Source organism: Oratosquilla oratoria, chromosome 6 (assembly GCF_046742065.1).
Source record: "Oratosquilla oratoria isolate Oo_2021 chromosome 6, ASM4674206v1, whole genome shotgun sequence".
Taxonomy (NCBI): domain Eukaryota; kingdom Metazoa; phylum Arthropoda; class Malacostraca; order Stomatopoda; family Squillidae; genus Oratosquilla; species Oratosquilla oratoria.
Genome location: NC_134782.1, coordinates 17,683,063 through 17,708,924, shown reverse-complemented (window position 1 = coordinate 17,708,924; position 25,862 = coordinate 17,683,063). Strand labels below are relative to the sequence as shown.

Here is a 25,862-nt window from a genome sequence, read left to right as displayed (position 1 = left end):
TGCATGCCTTGGCTGGCTACCTCCCTTATAAAGAGGAAGGAGACTTTGGCCAAGTCAAAATGCAAATGGCCACTCCCACCCATTCCATTTCCGTCCATCACCCATTCCTTTTTTCCTTGCTAGATGAATGAAAATTAATGGTGACTCAGTATAGCATCAGTAAGTCTCTCTCTCACATTTAGCACTCACTTCCCTGGTAGGAGTTGATCTTAGTGATAAAGTAGCAGTTTGCCATCCTCCTGGGAGGGAGCCTAGCCCTCCACTTTACATCAATGGAGGCACTTAATTAGTAGGATAAACTCAAACATCATTAATTCTGATAATTTATTGTTTTAGATCAATAGAAGCCACTTTCTATAACATATAAGATATACATAAATTGTGGCCTTGCATAAAATATAATACATAAACAAAAATGTCTTTTATAAACAATAATATATAGCAATGGGTCCACCATAACCAGGGACCCATGACAGGCACCTGCAAATGGTGATCCTGTAGGAAGAACATCAGAGGGAATCATCTCCCTGTTACCCATCTTTAATATCCATCTATACCCCCCACCATATGCAGATGCAGCCTCAAAGGGTTAACTCTGTCTCTGAACCAAGTCTATGATCTCTCCCAACTTCGAATTTCCTCCACCTTTTCATGTAAAGAGAGCAATCAACTGGGTAGTTATCTCCTCTTCCTATTCCTATATGCCAGTCACATAAACAATCCTAAACTTACACAAGACTGATACTGGTCTAAAGTTTCTTCTTGGAGAGATCTATGAGAGGACCCAAGGACACAGTGGCTGCAGGTTTCCAGTCAGTGAAACTTGAATTATTGTTATTCACCATATCCAACATATACAATATTTTGGGCACTAATATCTTTGTCAATAATATACAGTATTTTACACAAAATGAACATCTTTTTCAGCTGTCAGGATACACATGGGATAACTTTATACAGTACAGCATGAGACAACCAATAAACCACCACAATGGTGCATCAAAATACCTATCACATTTGTGTATAAGATTCATTTCAAAATAGCTTTCTCAGAGAATTTAATATTATGTCCCAGTCTTTCAGGAAAGTTGCTCTTTTCAAATCAAATATTCTTATTTTTGTAAAGACTGGGATCTGTTATCAAGTGAGACTTGCAGTACCATGTGAACCACGATTAATATTCACAAAAGTTCCTGAAGAATACTGTCCTAAATGAAGGTTCCACACTTCAAATTTTCCTTATCATCAGTATCCAAAGTAAAGCTCCTTTGATGAATATCCAACTTCTTGCCGCAGTTAAAATGTGTAGAGAAAGTTTAAATAGAAACTGATAAAAGTTTTGGTAATCAGGACAACTGGATTACTGAAAAGTTCTGTATATTAGTTCCTATATTTCCAAAGACAATTTTTAATCTTATGAATATTTGTGAATATGACAAAAGAATCTCATTTACAAGCAAGAAGAAAATTACATTTCATAAACACAGACATAGAGAATGTGAATTATGCCAATTAAGGCATCCTAGGACTCCCCAAATGGATTTAATTTGGAGTCATAATCATCTGAACCTTTACTCATATCCTCTTTGAATGGATTACTTTCATCTTCATTAAATGGATTACTTTCAGATTCCTCTGCAAAGGGATTTTTTGAATCCACTACAGATTCCTCAAATGGATTATCAATGCTCTCTTCTGTTTCAAAATCATCTCCAAATGGGTTAGTTCCATCAGCCCCAATACTTTTCTCAAATGGATTATCAATATTGTTTGTCTTGCTCGGCTGAGTAACTTGCATGTTGCTTAGCGATGCAGAGATACTTTCCATGGTCTGCTGCCCACCATTGGCCTTGGAGGGCACATGCCCCGATGGGGATTCAATAATGTGGTCATGTAAAGAACCTTTATTAGAACCAGTTGAGCCTTGTGTTGACTGGGTCGGACTTACGGAGCTTCTTTGGGATTCTGCTCCTCGCATTCGACTTTCTGGTGTATGCGTACCAGAACTGGGTGGTATGGATGCACGCAGTCGTGCCTGTAAGAGTGAAAACAAGAAATTCTTTACATATGCCGCCACCACATTCATATTCTTCCTAAAACTGTCCACATAACCAATTTAATTTAATTCAAAGTTCCTCTCTCCTCTTCACTTTTCTCAATATCAGGCCCACATATGTTCCTAAAATCTCTAAAGTACTGACTGCATATCATTTTGCAGTCACTATCCAACAGAAGAATAATATAGTATAATAATGTCGGCATTACCTCGGATGAAGGTGACATCACCCTGCTTTGCCCGTCGGCTCTTATTCGGCTTTCTGACGTCGTGTTGAGTATGTTGGAGGAAATATCACCTCGCATCCTTCCCTCTGACGTAGTGTGAAGGACGGAGCTCTTTATGTCACTATGTAGCTGAGATTCGCTCGTAGCTGGCAGCGGGCCTTGGTTTCGGCGCTCATTAAAGCGAAGTCTGCCTTCACCTCCGACACCTGTAAACAGGAAATAATGGAGATGATTGACGGTGATTTGGTATAACATCACAAAACTCCCCCATCAAGAGGCTAGGATGGTGCCCCTTACAGAGGACTCAGGAGCATGGAATTTAATGAACCATGCCCTTGGTTCAACTCGCTGGTGGCAAGGGTTCAAATGGCCATCATCTTGACCTCAGCCACAAGTAGCAACACCTTAACCCGCTTGGCCAGTGAACATCCAATAACGTATCTACAATAATGGAGATAATGAAATTAAATAATTTCATTACCAGGGTATGATTTCCAAGGGGCTATGCTATTCCACATTATGCTGTGAAACATTTAAATTGACTCTGCAACACAAGGAATGAACAGAACTATTGCCAACCCACACTAATGTAATTTGGTCTCATAAAAGTGCTTATTACACCATACCCATAACCTATACCAGCCAGTGACTTGAAACTCCATTCATGCCTACCTACTGGTCCTGGATTTCGCTTTTCCAAAGCACGAAGTCGACCTTCGGACTCTGGAACTATAAGAAAATCGTAATCAGTACTTTTCATGCCTTTACTTTTGGCTACCTCCCTTATAAGGGGGAAAAAAGCCTTTGGTATATGTATATATATAATCAGTACTACATATGTCAAAGACCCAAAGAATTCAAAGGCCCTTTCCCCTTTTTAAGTTAAATCCTTTAAATTAACATACTTGATATTCAATCCAGTTTTATGGGAAACATGTTTCACAAATGGAAAACTAAAGGAAAATACCCTCATCTTACAAAAATATAATGGATTTGGTCAAAACGGGCATAGATTTTCATGAACAAGATACAACATAGCCTGCAGAAGATAAGTCTCACATGATTTACATAAAATATAGGCTCCTATGTTTTTAAAAGGAGAGAAACATTAAGCATCTATAACACTCAAAGGGTTTACATAACAAAGGGATGAAACCTCTATATCAAAATAATATTTCTGGTATAATAGGATAAAATCAAAACTAATACTTTGTTAAAATTGGTCTACATTTAAGAAGAGGGAAATAATTCATCATTCTACATCTCGAGATTTTCAGGTTAGCTTCAAATGCTAAACCTTTTTGCTCTCAAATTAAAAAATCTGAAGTTGAAATTAAAATAACGGAACTATACTTTAATAAATGTAAATGTTAATTCAAAATAGCTGAATTCAAACAGAAAGTAATTGAATATCTAATTATAAAATCTAAACCTAAAATTAAAACAACTGAACAATCATTTCAAATATATGAATATCAATGTATAATAGTTGAAAATATACTCACATTAACTGAACATCAATTTATTGTGTACTGAAGCTCTTACTGACTAATCAATATTCAATTTAAAAACTTTATTAACCTATTCCTGCTTTTTAATTTAACCACTTCAGTACGATGACGCCTACGTAGCTGTCATGAGGCATGAGTGGACACACAAGGATGGCGGTGTCGTTGTCTCGATTATATATTTTATTTGTAGTTGTGCATGAGTTAACCCCGGATTCTGTGAACTTGTTTGATCATATTTTCTGTTTATTATTTCTCAGAGTAAAAGAGAACGAGTAGTACAGCAGTGATTTTATATAATGTGAGTGGTGTGATGCAAATTACATATGGCAGCCAATGCTGCACGTGAAAATTTGAGTCATACTGAAGTGGTTAATGAGATCAATATCCTGGCATCTGCCCACCCATTTTTCTACCCATTAGCTGGTGATAAGAAACCAACCCAGGCCCTTATACTTGCCCCACATGCTCAACAACCATAAACTACAACACTTCCATCAAATGCAGCACATGCTGGTTCCACCTAAGAGGAGGAGGAGGAGGGGTAGAGTGGTCTTAGATCACATCTCAGACTCATGATCAACAGCTATTACCTTCCCAGATGAGACCTCATAGCTCATATATGGACCAACAATATATGTAATGCTTTGACCTTACATACACATGCACATCCAACTCCTTGCCCACCAGAGTTGGAGTGCCAGCTCACAGTGCAGTGATGCTAAAATTATTTTAGCCCTGGGCGAAAGCTGAACTCAGATTGCTGAATCAGCGGCTGCGAATGGTACCAATGCACTATCGAGCCATGTGGGAGGAGGAGTGAGGACAATAGTCACCCATTATCAGCACTCCTTAGGTGAAAAAGCAAATGAAAGATATTCGAAGCTAATACATAGAGGTGAGGGTTTTGATGGGATTGGAAAATGAGCATCAGTGACACGATTCTCTCCAACATCCATCTCGGAGAACTACCATGTGCAAACTCTCTCAATGTTGGTTCTGGTTAGAAATATAGAAGAAAACAACAATATGCCTTCCAAATAGCAAGCTTCTTTACTTTCATGTATAAATTCAGAAAATATGCATGAATTCCCACAATAAAGAATAAAAGTAACTTCATGAAAGCTTCCTTAATTTTATCTTAGCCTTACCTGCTAAAGAGAAATGAATAGAAAAAAAAAAAAAAAAAAAAAAAAAAAAAAAAAAAATATATATATATATATATATATATATATATATATATATATATACATATATATATATATATATATGTATATATGTATGTATCTCCAACCTGCAAAATAATAAAATAAAACTCCTGCTTTTCTCTGATTTTCATTTTCCATAGTCTCACCTACAACGCCTTCCTTCCCAAATGGTACATGTTCAGCCAGCCTCATTCGTGCTTCAGCTCCGACTCCTGTTTTGTTAGGGTCGGTGCGATCAAGTGAGCTTACTTGTTCTGCCTGTGTTGCCTTCATTCTGCTCAAAGTTTCCGAGTCTGGCATATTTGAAATAAACATTGAAAACAAAAGCTAAACAAAGCAAAAACATTAGATATACAATAAGGAGAACCAACTAAAACAGAGAAGCTATATGGTGGGGATCAAACTGTAACTCCTTTTCTAAGCCCCCCCTCTGCTTATCTCTGAATAAGTGTATGTACCAAATTTCCTTATCACAAAGATAAAGGAATGAACCGATAGAAAAACTCTTCATAAAATGGTCACTGGACTTGGATGTTGAATTACAAATGCATGTCTTCATTTAGTGTTTTGAGTAGCATAATTATAACTAATACCAACCCTGTTCAAATTATGTTAAAACTAAGTCTATATTATAGAAATATATACCACAAGGCCTTTTCTCTCTTATAAATGGGTGTTTGAGTCAAAGCATAGAGAAACGTTGCCACTCCTATCTTAGCACGTCATGGATGATGGGTCATCTTTGTTTCCAATTGCATTAATCAGTTCTATGAAAAAGCAGTGAGACATGGCGCTTCCACTGAAAGATCCAACAGCAGGAGCTGGTTAACTCCCACTGCTTCATTGTACAGCAACCCCCTTCCCCTCATCCGAATAAGAAAAAGTTATGCAGCTAACAAAAACATACACTTAGGTAATGTCATTTCTTTATCCATTTAAAACCACTCTTCATTCACTCATATCTTTTACACTTTCTCTTCCATGCTTGACAGACATTTCTCTTGAGTCAAATACCTCTTCACCTCATTCTTGGTCTTTCTAAGTTCCACTCATTTTCCACATTTTTTTTTAGTTAATCCTCACTCATTCTTTCATATACCCAAACCAACTCAGTTCTCTTTGATTTACCCTATCTGACAGCTCTTTCTCCAACTCTGCTCTCTGCCTCACTATCCATCCTTACATCTACCATATTTTTTCAAATACTTAATCTCAAACATGACGTTCTTCCTTTCCACCTAATATTAGAATTATTAGACTGTCTTCAGTGAAAAAAAAAAAAAATAAAAAAAAAATAAATAAATAAATAAATAAACATTGTTGGAGTGACAATTGCGGGTGCATTTGCATTCAGGTATCAATATTCTTTTAATACCAATAATACCTTTTTAGAAGAGAATTTCTATCCCAATTTAAAAAAATACATCAACTCATTAAATAAGCTTACAAGCCAATAATCCCCACCTTATTACATGAATTCACTAAAGTTTGTAGTAAACTTAGTAAAAAAGCAAACTGCAATGTCGGAATAACTCTTGTACTTTAATAAAACAAAATTTCTAATGATATAACAGAGCATGGCTCATACAGAGAAAAAGCTAATATCACAAAATGCATGAGGTAAAACTACAATGACAAGGAAGAATAAAGATGTCAACATAACAGCTATATGCTTGGCAATCAATTTAGCACAAATAACAGGAAGTAATTCACAATATCTAAGTCAAGAACACTAATGATAAAGATGCATTTTCAAGCCATGGGGAGGTTTGCTCCTACTGAACAACATTATAAGAAAGACAACTACATAAATTAAGACATAACCTGGCCAGTACAACATATCACCTCGAGTAGTGTTAAGCGATGGGAACAGTGCTTCCAGTGTGTGGAGATGCGTAAATACACCACGCCCCAGGTAGTCAGCAATGACGGAGAAAGAATCAGAACTGCGATCAAGTTGTTCATGGAACTGGTCGTGCTGACCACGATGAGTTTCCTGGAAAGCATATTACACCCAAAATGAAGTAGTTGTTAACTCTATCAGGCACTATTATCATTACTTGAAGTTTTCTCTATGTCATCATTACAATGACTAGCATCACAATGATTTATATTATGAATTTACTAAAATATTACAATTTCCATATATCTATCTATCTATAGACCAAGTCCCCGTCTTCTCCTTTTATGCAGGGGGGGACGGAGAGGGGGGGTCGCCAATTTAATGAAGCGGCCTTGCTGTGGATGTGCTGTGCCTTGCAACACTGCCTCTGACCCAGGGCAGTGGACAAGGTGTAGGGATGACCCGTCATCCAGGAGGTGATAAGATAAGAGGGAGGGTGGAGGGGAGTGGAGTGTATTTAGAGATGGAATAGGTGGGAATGATTTTATGCCTTTTTCTTTTTGGCTACCTCCCATGTGAGGGGGAAAAAGTCTTGGTATATGTATGTATGTATATATCAAGGGCTTTTTCCCTTTTATAAGTGCTTCTAGGAGCTGTCAAGAGTTTTAATGGGAGTAGTAGAGCTTGTGTCAGGATTAGAAATGGAGAGAGTGAGTGGTTCGAGGTAAAGGTGGGACTTCGTCAAGGATGCGTTATGTCGCCCTGGCTGTTCAACTTATACATGGATGGGGTAGTGCGAGAGGTAAATGCAAGGGTAGTGGGTCAGGGATTGGAGATGGTTAAAGAAAATGGAGAAAATTGGGAGGTGAGCCAGCTGTTGTTTGCAGACGACATTGCATTTGTGGCAGGATCGGAGGAGGGATTGAGGAAGTTGGTGACAGAGTTTGGGAGAGTATGTGATAGAAGAAAGCTAAAGATAAATGTGGGTAAAAGTAAGGTGATGAGATGAACAAGGGGTGAAAGTGGCAGTAGACTGGACGTGAGCATAAAGGGAAAGCGACTGGAGGAAGTGGATAGTTTTAGATACTTGGGTGCAAATGTGGCAGGAAAAGGTGGAGTGAAGGTGGAGGTAGAATGTAGATTGACAGAAGCAAGTAAATGCCTTGGTGGATTGAAGAGTGTAATGAGAAATAGACATTTGGGAATGAATGCTAAGAGGAGATTATATGAAGGAGTGATTGTGCCAACAGCACTGTATGGGGCAGAAACATGGAACATAAGAGAGGAAGAGAGAAGGAGCTTGAACGTGTTTGAGATGAGGTTTCTGAGAAGTATGATAGGGGTTACTAGGCTAGATAGAAAGAGAAATGAGGAGGTGAGGAGAACAGGGGTGGAAAGGGAGTTGGGAGATAGGGTTGATTAAAGAGTATTAGGATGGTTTGGACACATGGAAAGAATGAGTGAAGAAAGACTAGTAAAAGAGGTTTGGAAGGCAGATGTGGAGGGAGTGAACATGAGGGGACGTCCTAGGATGAGGTGGATGGATGGGGTGAAGGGGGCTTTGGGGAAGAGGGGAATGTCTGTTGAGGAAGGACGGGAGAGGACAGAAGACAGGGTTGAGTGGAGAATGGTTGTATATGGATGATGTTGTGATGCTACACGTAAGGTAGTATGTGTGAGCAAAATTTGATGCAGCCCAAGGGGATTTCTCCCCATCTTCTCCTTTTATGCATGGGGGGACTGAGAGAGGGGGTTGCCGATTCAATGAAGCGGCCTTGCTGTGGATGTGCTGTGTCTTGCGACACTGCTTCTGACCCAGGGCAGTGGACAAGGTGCAGGGATGACCTGTCATCCAGGAGGTGCTAAGATATGAGGGAGGGTGGAGGGGTGTGGAGTGTATTTAGGGATGGAATGGGTGGGAATGATTTTATGCCTTTTCCTTTTTGGCTACCTCCCTTGTAAGGGAGAAAAAGCATTGGTATATGTATGTATGTATACATGAGGTAGCCAAGTCAAAAAGCATATATCCACTCCCACCCATTCCACTGACATCAGTGTCATGAGGTATGAGTGGGTATACTGATTATATTTATTTTGCAGTTGTAGCTGAGTATACCCCGTATTCTGTGAACAGGCTTGGTTGTTTTTTCTGTGGTTATCAACATTCAGGGTGGAAGAGAAAAAGTAATAGAGCTGTAACTTTATATCTTATAATGCACATATTGTGATGCATCATTGAATCATTGTATACCAGACTGATGCTATGTGCATGAATTCAACTTGTATTGAAGAAATAGCCTGACAGTAACCATCAATAAAGATAAAGAAACAGTGTGTGCAAACACTATTCAAGATTTTAAGAAAAAACTTGATGCTGAGATACAAAGACAGGTCACCATGAGCATAGCTCCCTTCCCGTATTATAAAACTAAGTAAATACCTCCATCTGGAGGTACAGCACTATATTTCCTACACCTTTTCATGTAAGGAGAGCTGAAAATCAACAATTGCTCCCCTTCTCCTGATACTGTTAGCTGGTGACATAAAAAAAAAGTCAGACATTTACCCACCACAAATTACTGTCCAACTTTCATTTTTAGAGATCAATGGGAGAGGCTAACAACTACTGTCAGCCACTATGGGGTTGCAGGTTTCCAGTCAGTTAAAGTCAAGGCAACAATCATTTTTACATTTTAGGGCAAGACCTGGATCCCTGGAATGTTGATGAACTCAACCACTAAATTGAAAAACAGTATGCTACTCAACAAACTTATCAGACCCCTTACCTGAGCTTTGATGATTTCCAACATCTTTTTATTCTCTGGTGAGCATATTGGACATTCTGCATCATTTTCACTATAGCTTTCAAAGCAGCTGAGGAGAAATTATATCATATCAATGATTTCAGACAAAATATTATTTAGATTCACTTGTTCTAGTTCTCACTGCTTTCAGCTTTCTCCTTTTATGAGGAACATCACACACGATAAGAAATGTTATTGACATTACAATTCAAGCTGGAATTACAGGGAACAAATAATGTTTTCCTTCTATTCCCGTTTATTCCTCTTCCATGCTACCCTCCACATTTCTCTTAGCTTCTCCTGGCATTTTCTTCCCCTTTATCCTTCTTATCTAATTAGTTTACCCTAAACACTTCTCTACTTCCCTCCCTTTTTCTTGTTCTCCACTTTCAATATCCCTTCCACCTGATAATGATCTCATAATTCCCATCTTTCATCCTGAAAACATTAACATAATATTTAAGTAATCATATCTAGCTACCTCCCTTATAAGGGGGGAACAAATCCTTTGGTATATGTATGACTTCATTTAAGTCATCATCCATCACTAAAACAATACCAACACAGAATAGGTCTAGCCACCCTCGCCATACACAGACAACAAAAATATTCCTTTAAAATAAATACCGTGTGAAGACGGAGCCTTTAACAGTATAGCGTTTCATTTGTTACATTTTCATCAAGTACAATCATGTACTCGATAAAGCTATAACAAGTGAAACATCGTTCTAATAAAGGCTCCATCTTCAAATACTGTTTATTTTGATAGACTTGTCAGCAACTACCAATTTTATACAATATTCCTTCCTCGAATGACTTATGAGCTAATCTGGTGGTTGTTGCCAGTTACCAATGAACTTTGGGTTTACTGTAAGAGATATCTGGTGCAATGGATTGACTGACAATATTTATTAAAGTTATATGATACAGTAAGTGAGAGAGTGAACTGGAGAATGTTTCAACAATTAATGTAGAATCATTGGTGAGAGTTTTGGGATGTGTGGACTTATCCCTAGTCTGGATGGGGCTGTGCAACTTGAAAAGTTTAGGAATAACTGCTCTACAAGACAAGAACTTATTTTTGTTCAGTTTAAAAATAAACTAATACATCTTAAAGTAGAATTCAATTCAAAGCTTTCCATTTTTGGGCTGAGGACCAATAAAATTAATTAGCAGCAGTACTAATGTCCAAACTTTCTTAAAATACATTACTTCCTACAACCAATTCCGATAACCATTTACTAGTCTCTGAAAATCTTATGTATATACTAACATTACCATATAATTCTATTATATATTTTGCAACAAATATATACATGTATATCAGATATAATCCGTCTCATGATAAAACAAGAATATTATTCAACACTTACTGATGGTGGAAGGAGTGTCGGCAAAGAAAATGGACAGAAGGAAGTTCCAGCTCATTATTACATATGTTGCATTTTGTTCCTGTGAACTGTGTTGCACTAAAAATGGAAAATACACATGTACAATAATTTACAATGCAGAAAAAAAGACAAAATAAGGTTACAAGAAATACTCTATTTTCAGGTTTTCTAATAAATCCTGCTAAAGCCATTCTTATATTCTATAGTTACATTTTATAATCAGAGAGAGGATATTGGACCAAAAAAGGTACATGAATATAATATTCTATCTCTAGTTAAATAATTCAGATCATTCTATATTTTGGCTATCTTTCTGAGTAAGCAAATGAAATTATATTTAGAAAGTATCACAGGCTTATCTTGCTGAAGAGAAATCACCCTCTTGACAAACAAGAATTACATGAGCACACCTATGTTCATGTCACTACCCTGCACTGAAGTAGAACAAACACGAAATCATCCTGACAGTAAACATCAAATGTTCTTGATGTCACCATCACACAGAAGACATTGAGAACATTTGAGTGTTGTCCATTGTTTGGTTTACAAATAGTTCCTGATACCCGTACTTGGCTATGTTTACATAATTGGGAAAACATTTGATACCTTAAAAACTATATATTAAAATGAAAGAAAGAAAAAAAAAAAAAAAAAAAAATCAAGACTCCAAGGTCGAAATAAAAAATCCAAAACCTAGTAGAAAATTTCAAGCAGTGGTAATACTGGCCCGGAAGCAGACAAGAACGAGCTAGCCACAGATAACAAGGAGATGCTCCTTGTAACTCTTGGCTAGTGAGGTAGGAAGGAGCCTTCGTGTCGGTCACACACACCCCTATTGGGAGGCTAGGACGGTGCCCCTCACAGAGGGCTTTGTAACGTGGAATTTAATGAACTATGCTCTTGGTTCAACTTTGCCAGTGGCAGGATTCGAACCACCCAAACCTTGAACTTCACTGCAAGTAATGACGTCCTAACCCGCTCAGCTAGTGAGCTTCCTTGTCAGGCATATGAATCATAAAATGTTGCTCGTTAAGCAAGTAAAAAACATTTGTTTTTAATTTTGCTCATTATGTGAGGTGCTCATTAAGCAATGTTTTATGGTATACAGTACTGTATATTGCAATTAAGTGAATACATTATACTACACTGTCTTATACTCTTGATAGTTCTGCAAAATCTTTTCACTGAGTAAATTATGGGTTAAATTGGTGAATATGGCCATTTTCTTTTAGGCCACAAGTCCTACAAGAAAGAACTAGGGCAATGGACTGAAAGACCATCTTGCTGAAACAATTACTTCAGAGAACTTTACAGAACCATAAGAACCATAATACTTTAGAGGGAACAATTTATGCTCCAACACTCATGTAAATAACATGAATACTGACCTGCTACGAATGTTGGAAATGGTTTCCCTCATTTCCTCTGTTTCCTTAGCATACTGGGCAGTGCGCTCATTCTCCTCATTAAGTGTGACTGAATGAGCAGACAGAACACCCACCAAGTACTCCCTCACCTGCCCAAGAGTTATGTGGGGTGATGAGGCAAGACGGTCTACAACTTCTAAAGGAGGAAGTAGATTTCCTTGTTCTGTGGAACAATAATAAAATAACCAAACATTCTATATTCTATTATGAGAGATTTCACAAGACATGCACACACACACACACACACTGATGACAACAAGAGTGCTCTTGGGGAAAAAAATTAGTGGGAACCTTCAAGGCTGGTTTAAGTACAGAGAAGAACTGTCATAGGAGGTCCCCACCATAAAGAGTTTTCATATTTTTGGTATGAGTGCAAGTAGGAGAATTCAAGTTGTGACGTGTAAAACTGAAGCCAAGATGCATGTGAAAACAAATGAGTATCAAGTACCATTGTTTACGTTGTCAATAAACTCAACATACAACTTTGAAAGTTTATTTTGTGTTGAAGAAAGGGGCAAAATATCTAAAGAGCACAGACAGGAAAGAAATAGTGGGGTTCTTCTCTCTATACATGAGACCTCAATAACTTAACTTCATCTCATTATTCCATTATCCATTTAAAGTCATCAAAAAGATCATCAATTCTGAGGATGCTGTGTATTTCAACCAGAAATATATAAACAAACAAATAAACATATATATATATACATATATATATATATATATATATATACACACACACACACACACATACACATACATGTATGTAGAATATTGAGCAAAAGCTTGGGGTGGAGACACAGGGTGGAACAAACTGTTGTAAACAGAATTATGTTTTTGGGGGTGTTTGAATGTTGCCGTAAGTTTTGCTGGACTACATCTCTCTATCTTGCTGACAGCAACTAGCCACCTCTTAGGCTTTTCACTAAACTTACCACTGTTGCTTTCCTTAAATTCATGGGCTGAAATATGAGGAAACTTCTCTAGGCCTCTCTTCATAGTCTTGTCAGCATACCTAGAAGTCTTATGAGGTCTGACAGACAGGTTTTTCTGAATTGATATGGCAACATACCTTCCCTTGTGATACCTTGCTGTCTAGCACTTTACAACACATTCATTAACTTTAAGTAAATCAGCAATCTTTTTTAGTTTGCTTCCTTGCTACCTTTAACCACTTCGGTACGATGATGCCTATGTAGGTACAAGAGGGTACACGAGAATGGCATCAGCGTTTTGATTATATATTTTTTTTTGTAGTTGTACATGAGTTACCTCCGGATTCTGTGAACTGGTTTGATCATGTTTTGTGTTTATTATTACTCAGAGTAAAAGAGAATGAGTAGTACAGCAGTGACTTTATATTTTATAATGCAAGTAGTGTGATGGAAATTACATATGGCAGCTCATGCTGCGTATAAAAATTTGAGTTGTACTGAAGTGGTTAAATCAAGAGTATGAGTAATAATCTTCTGCAACAGACCACTGGCAAAAGGTTTAACGCCAGCTTCACCTTACCCATAGTAAAGCTAAAGTTCATGAAAAACCCAGGAGAAATAATGAAAGTGTTAAGAGCAAGCACTCGCACAAACAGTCACTACCACAGCTAAGCAAGCACTGAGTGTCACTTAGTTGCTTGTAATGAGAAGCTAAAGGATAATGCAACACCACATAGCCCACCCAAACTTATGGCAAAATTCAAACACCCCCAACAACATTCTTATTTGGACATAAGTTTATTTCATTCTGGGTCACCCAGCCCAAACTTTTGTCAAGTATTGCACATATATATGTATAAATAATCAATGCATAACAGCAGTATTACGTTCTGGGAAACCAACAAGAACTAAACAGAGAAATAAAAAGATATATACCAATAATACCCTTTAGAAAGAAAGAAAGGAAAAAAATGCATTTAAGCTGTAATATGTATGAAATGCCCAATATTTCAAAAAGTTCTTTATAAACAATCACTTTAATAATTTTTGGATTTAGTTATCTCGTAAGTTATATACCTATATACCTTACTGTTAACAGCTTAAAGCAAAAAGCACCTGGACAACCCACCAATCTTACTAAGGACTGAAGAAAGCAAACTTGGGTTGGGTGGACTGGGCAAGGCTGGATCAGTTAAGTGGTGGAGTGCTTTGCTCCACAGTTTGGGCTGGTGGTGGTTGTGACGATTGCAAATCTCAACAACACTGTTGATATCACCCCTCTCTGCATGCCAGCTTAGGAGCTCTTCATACCTGTTTCAGGTCACAAATAAATATAATCAATAACACAAGTAACTATTTGATGACTGAAGGTATAATTCATGAGGAAATATAGAGCATGTAAATATAAACTTGGTGCTTAATAGTATAGACAAATCAGACAAAAAGGAGGTATGATACAGAAACTAATATCTCGAACTTACATGCCCGCTTGCTCCCAGAGCAACAGCTTGCCCTTATGAAACTGGTGCTTATCACACAGCAAAAGTGCATGGTCAGTATTGTAGCCTGATGCAGTATTGCGCAATAAATCTAATATCTTCTTGCCCAGTGACTCCTGTTCATGCCCTGAGTAATCAAGATAAATATGATTAGTGAAATCAGTTACAACATATACATTTACAAAATCTATGAAACTATTAATTACACAATGAAAGGACAGAATGAATGAGGAATGATGAGCAGAGAGTGTGGAAAGCAGAAATGGACAGAGTGAGCTTGAGATGAAGATTAAGAATGAGATGAATGGGGTGAAGGGGCTTTGTATGCATGTGGAATGTCTCTTAAGCTGAAAAGTGAGAGTACATAAGATATAAGACAGGAGATTGTAAACAGAAGAAGGAATGACATAGCTCTCATCTGCTTCATAATTCATTTTTAATGAATGGAGCAATGCAAAGCACTTCTGAATTACAACTAGACCCATATAATTATGTACTGCACATACATATACCAAAGGCTTTTTCCCCCTTACACGGGGGGGTAGCCAAAAAGAAAAAGGCATAGAAATCACTTCCGCCCATATGTAAATACATACTGTATATACCTTCAGGGCCGAGGGTATACTGATGCAAATACTCAGCGAGGAGAGTGGTGTGAAGACGTGCAGAGAGACGACCTGGGATAGTGGTCAGATGCTCCAGGAAGGTGATGGCTTGATCACTATGGCCAACCAACAAGTATTCAAATTCTTCTGGATCACCATATACAGGCTCATCTGGTGTTAAGTAAGTATCCAGTGAACCCTGGTAGTTGGGAAAGACAGAAATAACTTCAAAATATGTACAAACATTAACCAAAAGGTCTTTTTTTCCAGGTAAATGAATAATTAAATTACTGTCTCTCTTATCTTAGAACATTATGAATGAAGGGTGATGCATGTCCACCTGCAATATTGCTCCAGTCAAATACAAGGCAACAAAACATAGCACTTCCACAGGTGGGCCCAACAGTCAAAACTGGGTTACCACCATGAATTCATCATAACATAGAGTTGATAAAAAAACACCCCAAAACTCTACATTAGCAATCTCTACCTCTTTGATAACTGGAGTATTCAAAGGCTTGTAGTCCGTGCAAAGCTTAATCAATAATTCTGTGGTTTCATCTGGGGCATGAAGAAGTAGCACATTCCCATATCGTAAAACATTGTCTTTGGCTTGTTCAAACTCCAATGTAGATATATATCTGTGGGATATCAAAGATAAAATTACACACACACATATATCTGTATATATATATATATATATATATATTGGCTACAATAATCCCCAAAATAACCTGATTTTTTGGGGAAAGGGTGTACATACAAACATATACCAAAGGCTTTTTCCCCCTACATGGGGGGTAGCCAAAAAGAAAAAGGCATAGAAACCACTCCCACCCATTCCATTTCCTATACATTCCACTCCCCTCCACCCTCCTCCCTCCTGCCTATCTTGGCACCTCCTGGATGATGGATCATCCCTGCATTCTGTCCATTGCCCTGGGTCAGAAGCAGTATCGCAAGACACAGCACATCCACAGCAAGGCTGCTTTATAAATTCGGCTACCCCCCTCTCCGTCCCCTCATGCAGAAAAGGAGAAGAAAAGTGTGTGAGTATATTAAAATAGAGTAGGTTGGACATAAAATGTCAATCTATCAATCTATTGCCCATGATCTCTTTTGCAGGAGACACATGATTCACATGTAATTGGCAAGTATTAGCCAAAGAAGTGACACAAAAATGAACAAGAAAATGAAATAGGAAAGGGGGGAAGAAGCAAAAGAAGATGGGAAGAAATACAAACAGGAAGAAAAAAATCTTACTTACCTAAGGGCAGCTTGATAGTCCTGCTTGTCCTCAAGAAGGATGGAAAGGTAGTGCGTGTGTAAACCATGCCTAGCAGCAACAGCAAGGGCGTGGTCAAAGTAACCGGCACCACGACATACCCGAACTCCTAACTCTACGTCAAAATCTACTCCTCCATTTTTGCTCTGAAAATTGACATTAGGTCAGTAATTTTGTACAACTATTTTTTGACAAGGCTATGCTCTACAGGCTCTTGATTTTTGTTGTTGTTAATTATGTCAGAGGATTATGACAATGGAGTAAAGGAGGAAACTAATATCCTCTCAAACTCTAGACAGATCTCCTTCCTCCCAATTACGTTCTGATTTTGAGAGTTCAACAGTATACAAATGTGTATTTACCTATTGGTAATATACAAGAAAGAAGTTACAAACATGGTCCTGTGTCTTTTTCTACAATTATCATATCTAGTCTTGAATTCACTCATCATTTCAACTTGGGCTACATTGTCCTCTAACCTATTCCAAGAATTGATGCATCTATTATTTTATTTTTTTTTTTTAATTTGTTTCCATGACTTTGTGACTTTCTCAGGAAAACCAGTGAGAAGTCTGGTTCAGTTGGCAACAACCTATGTGACTGGTAGTACTAGGTTACATGGTACCAATAGAAGAACAACTGTGCCTCTCCTAACACTGAGAACTAACAGAAAACATTTTGCTCAAAGGTATAATTAAAACGTGTTTGTAACGCTTCAATGTACGATTCTTCTTTTCGACTCACCATTATAAAAGCATCCAGCTGCTCAGTATCCCTAAGCCGTGTATAACAGTTAAGAAGAAGGCCGGTGTGGTCTTCTGTAGCAGTACCAGATTTATGGAGTGCTTGCAAGTACGTTGTCAAGTTATGAATCCGCTGTGTGTCCAGGAACTGAAATTGCATTGAAAGGTGCTTAAAAATAACAATCTGTATGTTATACATTATGAGAAAATACTTAATATACATCTACTTATAGGCCTGCAGGTGACTGAGTCCATATGAAAAAAGACAGAGTATTGATTGCATGGTAATATGCAGTCAACAATTCTAGGGGCAATTTTGGGATGCTCCTACAAACCACACCCATGGATTGTTTGCCTACATCAGAGTTTGAAATAATTCTTATGAATCTGGTATATCAAATACCTGAAATGCATGATTGTCAGAAATACTAGTTGCGTACTGTCTACAAATTGGTGTAATAAATGGATCTCCTCTGTTACCTTTTTGATGATGTAAGATGGTTCAAGATGGGGAATTGTCTTTATATACTGATCCATTGCTGCTGCATGGTCACCCTTACTATAAAGCCAGTCACCATACTGCCGCAAAATTTCAACAACTTCTTCCTGGTCACAGCACTGTGTTTTTGCAAGGCTGTTGTGAAAAGAGTAATGGTTATATTATACAATCTACAATTTTGCTGTTGTTAACTCTTACTAATATTCAAGCTATATCACGCGTAACAGTAAGAAGGGCCAGAACCTGCGTATTCAGCACTTTCTCATGTGTGTCCTATTCTTCCTGTACAATAAGTTTTGATATGGTAATTACACAAGATTTTAATGAAATGCTTCCAATAATTCTTTCCTCAACTCAGCTAGAAAATATATTGTGGTGTCTTGGAACAGTTAGTGTGGAGGAGTGTAAGCTAAGGTATTCAGTGTCCTCTGAGACTTGGCAGCATCTGAGGCAGTGATTTTATGTTCAGGCCTATTCTCTGTTGGTATTGTCTAGTGCTGGACAGTACCTTGAATGCAAATTGCCCAAATCTGCTTCCAGCTTTTTCCTCTTAAATCCTCCCAAACTCTGCCACTAACTGGTTCAGTCTATCCTCCAACTCAGCTACAAGTGCAGTGTCATCTGCAAACAACGACTGGCTTACCTCCCACTTCCCTCCACTCTCACTCAATGACAACAAACCTTTATATACACTCTTATACACCTCCCTCACCACACCACAAACATGATGGACAACCAAGGAGACATTATGCAATCCTAAGCTGTCTAACCTTTCAATCATGCCGTACATCTATGTATCTGTGCATGTATTTATCTACTTTTCATTAAGAGAAAAAAAAAATATTTAAAATAATAATAATAATATAGTAAAAGCTTACCTGATTGCTATGTCAAATTGATTCTTTTTGAAAAGGAGTTCAAATTTGCTTTGTAAGTCCTTTTCAGAGAAGTACAGTATAACTGGATCCTGGGTAACAACATAGAGTCCTCCCCATTCACTGACAATACCTGCCAAGGTTTTGACTCTCGTGCTAAGCGCTATAAGTTTATTAGTCAAGTCATATACTGTTATACTTGTATCTGTAAACCTGTAAAAACAATTGTGGACATGTAGGTATTCTAATAAGAAAGTTCTTTCATATCTATTATCAATTAATACACCATGATATAAAAATAGAATTCACAAATAATCAGAAAGTCAAACAAACAATTGAGCTCAGTCTGCACTATTATCGTGAAAAATTAAATATAGACAAAACAAGTATATTAATTTTGGTCTGGCTCATATCTGATCACTGTTCAGCTGAGACAGATGAGGGAGGCATCATCAAAGCAAAGGTGAACAGGGTGAGCATACTCTTGTCTAATTCATCATATAATCAAAGAAACATGAGAACATGTTTACCTGTTAGCAGTAGGTCCTTTTTCACAAGTGGCCACAATTAGATATCCCCTGAAACACTCCACTTGACTCTTGTCTCCTTCAAACACATAACAAGATCCTCTACTGTCTGTAGTGTAGCTGTAGATTGCCTATAATTGAACCATAAGATGACATTTTTAGAAAAGTCCCATAAAGATAATTATATATATATATATATATGTATATATATATATATATATATATATATACATAAATATATATATATATATATATATATACATAAATATATATATACATACATACATATACCAAAGCTTTTTCCCCCTTACAAGGGAGGTAGCCAAAACACAAAGGTATAAAAACCACTCCCACCCATTCCATCCCCAACATACTCCACTCCCATCCACCCCTTCCCTCCCTCTTATCTTGGCACCTCCTGGATGATGGGTCATCCCTGCATCTTGCCCACTGCCCTGGGTCAGAAGCAGTGTCACAAGACACAGCACATCCACAGCAAGGTCACTTCATTAAATCGGCGACCCCTACCCTCTCCATCCCTTCATGCAGAAAAGGAGAAGATGGGGAGAAATCCCTTCGGGTTACATCAATTTCTTTTTCACACATACTCCCTCATTCCCCATCCTCTACCCACTCCCCCTCATACATCACAGCATTATCTATACACAAACATTTTCCATTCACCCATATCTTCTGTCCTCTCCCATCCTTCCTGAACAGACATTCCCCTCTTTCCCAATGCCCCTTTTCCCCCATCCATCCATCTCATCCTAGGTCACCCCCTCATAAATAGCCACCCCTTCTCTCCTTTGTCCTCTCTTCACTCCTAACACCCTCCCAACTACACTCCCAAACTCAAACTTGCCCCTCCCATTCAACTTAATTTCACTCAATGCCAACACATCCATCTTTCTTCACACATACATACTGCCTATCTCTTCCCTTTTACTTTAATTTGTACCACATCCATGCACATTAAAAGACTCAAACCTTAGGGTTCTGGTTGGAAAACTCTTCTCAACCCTCTTATGCCTTTACATTTTTTAGGAAAGTCCCCTTTGGGGCTATAGAGAGCAGGATGCCTAGTCATATCCCCATCCCATTTTAGTTGTCTTTTACTACTCAAATGGGAACAATTGGTGGTAGTATTCTTCTCCCCTATCACAGTGTTAAAAAATGAATCAATAATAAAAAATCATCACCTATACTATATACAGCCCTTCAAACATTCATGTTAAGACTTAACATAACTAAAATGAAGATAGTTGTATTAAGCAAATCCAATCTAATCAAACAACACTTACGTCTGGTCGAGCGACTAGAAACTGATGCTCCTGTCGTCCATCAGCCAAAGTAGAACAACCTGGGGCACAACCAACATTATCTAGCTCTATCTGTAACACAAAACAGGATTTTGATATTAGAGATGACATCATATGAATGAATTCTTTGTCCTCTTTAAAGTTCTCATTTCAATTTTCTAAAATATATTGTTATTTTCAACAAAAACATGATGTAAGCATACTGTTGTTTCCTTATCCCTTGTGCTGCAGTTGATGCAGTACACATGGGTATGTGTAGTTACAAATAGGTGTACTGCTCGAGATGTGTGGCGGATATGAAGTGAAGTTACTCCACTGGATGCTGTGATGACAACACGGTGTTTGCTGCCCCGCTCCCGGCCCACTTCCCCTGCAGCAAAATAAAAATGATGAATTTTCTCTACTACCTAATCAGTCAATCAATCTGATGCCTCAGGTCTATTTTGCAGAAGACCTGACCTGAGGCCTCCAAGAATCCAGCATCAGTCTCTGGTTGGGACCATAAGTCACTTAGAGCAAAGATCCCTACTGCTTAACTAACACTCAATTCTTGGTAAGTCTGATGTTATATTACAGTAAATATGTTCAATTTATTATATTAATGAGACTGATGTTTCTCTTCTTTTGTCTGTCAAATTGAAGTATGGGTGTATACAGATCATGAGAATTTGTAATCACAAAATAAAATGTTACATTCTCAAGGAATATTAGACACTTTACCTCGATACAGCATTACTGCTCCATTTGCAAATCCTATGGCTAACAAAGCCTGATTTGGATGCACTGCTAAGGCAGTTATAGAAGGAATTCTAGCACCACCACTTCTGGCACCTCCTTGAGGGTTTGGGCTTGGATCTGGCCTGATTGTGCGGAGGCATAATGGCACACCTTGAGGGTCAGGTCGATCTGGTGCCCAAACCTTAACTTCTGATGGCCCACTACTGCCATCCTGGATAGAATCAATGAGACCAATGAAGCAATCTAAATTTGAGAAGCTGTACATCTAATGTATGCATGTACACACACTGACAAACATATACATATCTACATATTCTTGTGCATGTGTGCACCTTAATATTGCATAAGCTTTGTATCTTTATAAAATTCCAGTGACAAGTTATTTCCAACACATAATTTTTTTATCATTCTTCTCATACAAAAAGTCAAGGTATAAGATGGTCTGGGAGAGGTACTCCAATCAAAGCCCTAATAACTGGGTCACTGAATGTGTACAGATGTGGTACAGAAGAGATCAAAAGAAAAGAACCTATACTGTTGCCTCTCCTGATACTCACTGCGACTGTGATGATAGTGCTTGTGTGGTCAAAAGCAGCAAGAACCTTGATGGGTTGTGTATGAGCTTGAAAGGATGTGACAGCAAACTGTCGAGTAATTATGTGCACACTGCCAGATGAGTCTCCCAGACACAGCACGCCACGGCCAGATGACGTGCATGTTACCTTCACATCCTGGATGTAATCGAATAAAGAGATTTATCACAACTGATGTTTCCTTCACCTAGTTCAGACACAATGGAATGGAATGGAAGTATTGCAAGACAATTTTCATGATATTTCTACATATAAACTGATATATTTTTCTTTACATTTTCCTTATAACATCTTTATCTAGTCACCCTCACAGTCTTGAATTTCAATATTAGAATTTTATACAAAATGGCTAATTTCAAATTTACATTAAAGTCAATACATAATGATGAATATTTGTTTTTTCTTACCTTGATTACCTCAGCCAACTTTCCACCATCTACATTATTTTTCACGTCAAAGAAGTTGAACTTCCTCCACTGAAAAAGATATACAAGGAAATTTACTTGATATTATGACATGTTAATCATGTTTGATTTATGATAGTTTATAAGTTTTCTTTGGTCATGGGTTGTATTTTCTCTTCCAGTTCTATTGTAATCTTTATTTGGAAGTATTCAGGTGAAAAATCTTGTATGGTTCCCCATGCTATTTGCATGTTGTTTGTATTTGTAGGAAGGATGAACACATTGTCATAATCATATCACGGGATGTTGATTGTTGATCATGTTGGAGAGGTTGTCTTGTGGGGTTGTTGCTGGAGTTTATAATGTTTAGGTTAGAAATTTGTTCTAGCATCTTGCTCTAGATACAAATTGCCCTAGATGTAATTATTACACAGAAGAAACTGAACACTTCATCCTATGCTACCCTGCTCTAGTCTTATCTAGACAACATATCTCTTCCATTAGAGATTTATGAGCCAATCTGGTGACTGTTGCCAGCTATCTTGGGAACCATGGGTCCTTTGCAAGAGAGATCTGGAACAACAGACTGATTGACTGCTATTTTCAAAGATATATCTTTCTATATCATACTTCACAGCATGTGTAAATGATTGATACTTCTCTTTAACTGAAAGTTTAATTTTTCACAATATATTCCTTACAAGCTTTAAACACCAACAAAGCAACTTCAATCATCAGTTCAACTTTCTGTATGATATACAATGACTACTTTCTACTTTCCCCTGGATTTTGAAGCTTCACAAAAAGGACTCAGATAGCTAAATCCTAGGAAAATAATAAGATAAAACTACAATTTAAGTACAGATAGGAGCAATACTGCACATGTAACTGCTATTCATCTTATTAGCATTATGATTATCAATTCCATACATGTTTAACTGTTTGATGGCAAGTTAATCATGGATGTGGTGGGGTGGATCTGTCAATTCATGGCAGTGGGCTGACCACTGAGGTGGTAGGGTAGGATTTACTTTTATTTTTTCTGAGGCCTAGTTAGTTACATTTCTTGTTCAAATTTATGTCTTAGTTAAGAAGGCTCAACTATATTCGAATTAGGAAAATATGGACTTCTAAGTTGGAATTACGGTTAACCAGCTATTCACATTGGATAATAATACAAGTATAGTTTATTTAGTTATCAAACCACAGTACTCCCACCCTCTTAAAAAAAGAAACAAGCACTAATCATGTGAACTCTCAACCACTATGCGAGCAATTGGGGCGATGACAAGACTACAATGTACTCAATAAATATATCAAATATCTTATTGCAAAGTGACGTCAAACCTTTGCTTATAAATTCAAAGTATTAACACACAGTCTCTTTACTGATATCTATTAAGTTTTGTATACACTACGAACGCTGTAAGACAATTATTACAGCCTAACCTGAAATATTGCTGCCATCCCAGCCTATGTTTACACCCACTACACTACGATCTCTTGTCAAATAATTGAGGGATGAAATTTTAATATTTTTATAAATCTAATTCCTTTCGAGTTTCAAATATATTTTTCCATAAAATAAGATATTTAATTCGATAATAAGAACAAAAACAACATGACATACTTACTTTTTTAATCCCTTAGAGTTAGTTACCATGACAACGGTAGACGCTCTTGCCACTAGAATGTAAATAATTGTACAATGTTCAAATTAACTGACAGCAGGATTTCCACTCTCAGAGATAATGGAAATCAAGACCTTCTGCATAAATGGTGACATGTTACAGTATTTCGGCACTATTATACGACTTTATAGTTTTGAAAGTGAGCTCGTAGGCTATGAAAAAACTATATTTATTCCGTGGCATAGATGAAAGACGTTATGTTTTTGGGTTTCATGGACTTTGAGAATACGTGTGATAAATTTGATAGAGAAGATCTGTGGTTTGGATCACACATATATGGAATAAGAGGAAATATTAAAAGTAGTCTAAGTATTTTAAATGAGGTTTGGTGTAGGGGCGAGGTGAAAGTTCAACAGAGTGAAAGACATGTTTGGAATTAGTGGAAGGGCATAGTAAGCGAACGGAGTATGGCGCAACATTGCTGCACTGAATCTGGCCCTTCATGACATGACCTATGTATTTAAGTGCTGCCTCCTTTGCTTTTCTCACCCTCTTCCCCATGCCTCTTTTATGTAAGCGTCCTTCCACCGTCGTGCTGCTTATATTTTAACGAATGTTGCTCGTCCTGTGGCATTTCATATTTATTTGTTACTCCACGCCTATATTAGTCTATGTAACCTACACCAAACTGTATCCACTGCAAGGGGTATTGTATTGGATGACGTCGTTTTTTTCTGTCTCATACTTTCCTATATCAAATTTTCAATCCTCCACCATATTGTCACATATGAAGAGTAGACAGCCAGCAACAACGTCTCTCCTCTAACAGCCAGTGGCATATACATAGACTCAAGTCTATACAGGGCTGTTTTTTTAAGGCTATTTGACCGATTTGATCAAAGTGGACCCCAGCTTCAAGGCTCAGGTCTTAACTTGTATAAAAGATGAAAACTTTCATATTGTCTTTCAATATTTAGTATATCAAGCATTATATGTTTTATGACTAAGACTGGTATAATTCAAGAAAATATAACATCAGCATATAACATCTTGATATTTCTTCCTGGAGAGACATTCACTTAGAACGTACACGACATTTTATGATGGAAAATCCCATTACTCAAGGATATTCTATGATGAAAATGTGTCTAGATTTCAGTGAAGCAGGATAAATCATTAACACTGAAAAGTTGAAGAAGAAGAAGAAAAAAATCGGTGCTACTTTAGCGTGAAGCAGGCGCGGATCCAGGAATGTTATTTGGGTGTGTGTGTGTGGGGGGGGGCCGATAAGCGATAACCGATACTTGAAACACGCCGATATTTTAACCCCAAGAATAATGCTGTTGGCTTGGAGATCGGTCCAGAAACCTAAGTCTGTTTTGCTCGTAATTGTATGTAAAATCATATATAATTCACAAATATAATTCAAATAATAAATTCGCACTAAAAAGTGTTTATCCAAAGGGAATCAAACTCGAGATGAGTGTACCATACTCGGGGCATTGGAGGGTGGGGGGGCTGGGCTCCCCCCTTGTATCCGCGCCTGGCGTGAGGTCTACCGCCATATGTCGCTCCCCGCACCTGTCCACTAAACATGTGTCCTGCCCAAATACATAAAAAAACGTGACCTGTTCACGTGACCTGACCTAACCTAACCTAATCTAACCTATTTGTGTCATTCTTAGAAGATGTACGAAGTGTGTATATATCGATAGAATAAATGTACGGAAATATATGATAAC

General features: G+C 37.7%; 1 protein-coding gene across 4 annotated transcripts; it reads right to left on the bottom strand.

The window, feature by feature from the left end:
• Positions 1–310: 310 nt before the first annotated feature.
• On the bottom strand, positions 311–23,994 carry Vps11 (vacuolar protein sorting 11). 4 transcript variants are annotated; one of them, XM_076186509.1, is made up of 23 exons: positions 23,939–23,994; positions 22,493–22,561; positions 22,050–22,223; positions 21,475–21,703; positions 20,958–21,124; positions 20,737–20,826; positions 19,436–19,563; positions 18,909–19,118; positions 18,012–18,165; positions 17,533–17,679; positions 16,771–16,934; positions 15,994–16,144; positions 15,495–15,702; positions 14,881–15,025; positions 14,529–14,710; positions 12,426–12,627; positions 11,020–11,115; positions 9,629–9,716; positions 6,845–6,995; positions 5,146–5,292; positions 2,956–3,012; positions 2,266–2,489; positions 311–2,035 (listed from the first exon to the last, which is right to left on the bottom strand). In XM_076186509.1, exons 1-23 carry the CDS (start codon positions 23,954–23,956, stop codon positions 1,523–1,525), a joined length of 3,714 nt encoding a protein of 1,237 aa, XP_076042624.1. In that variant the 5' UTR covers positions 23,957–23,994; the 3' UTR covers positions 311–1,522. The 4 variants fall into 4 exon arrangements, with proteins under 4 accessions (XP_076042624.1, XP_076042626.1, XP_076042625.1 ...); XM_076186511.1 differs by having other exon boundaries at positions 14,538–14,710; XM_076186510.1 differs by having other exon boundaries at positions 15,504–15,702.
• Positions 23,995–25,862: the final 1,868 nt, after the last annotated feature.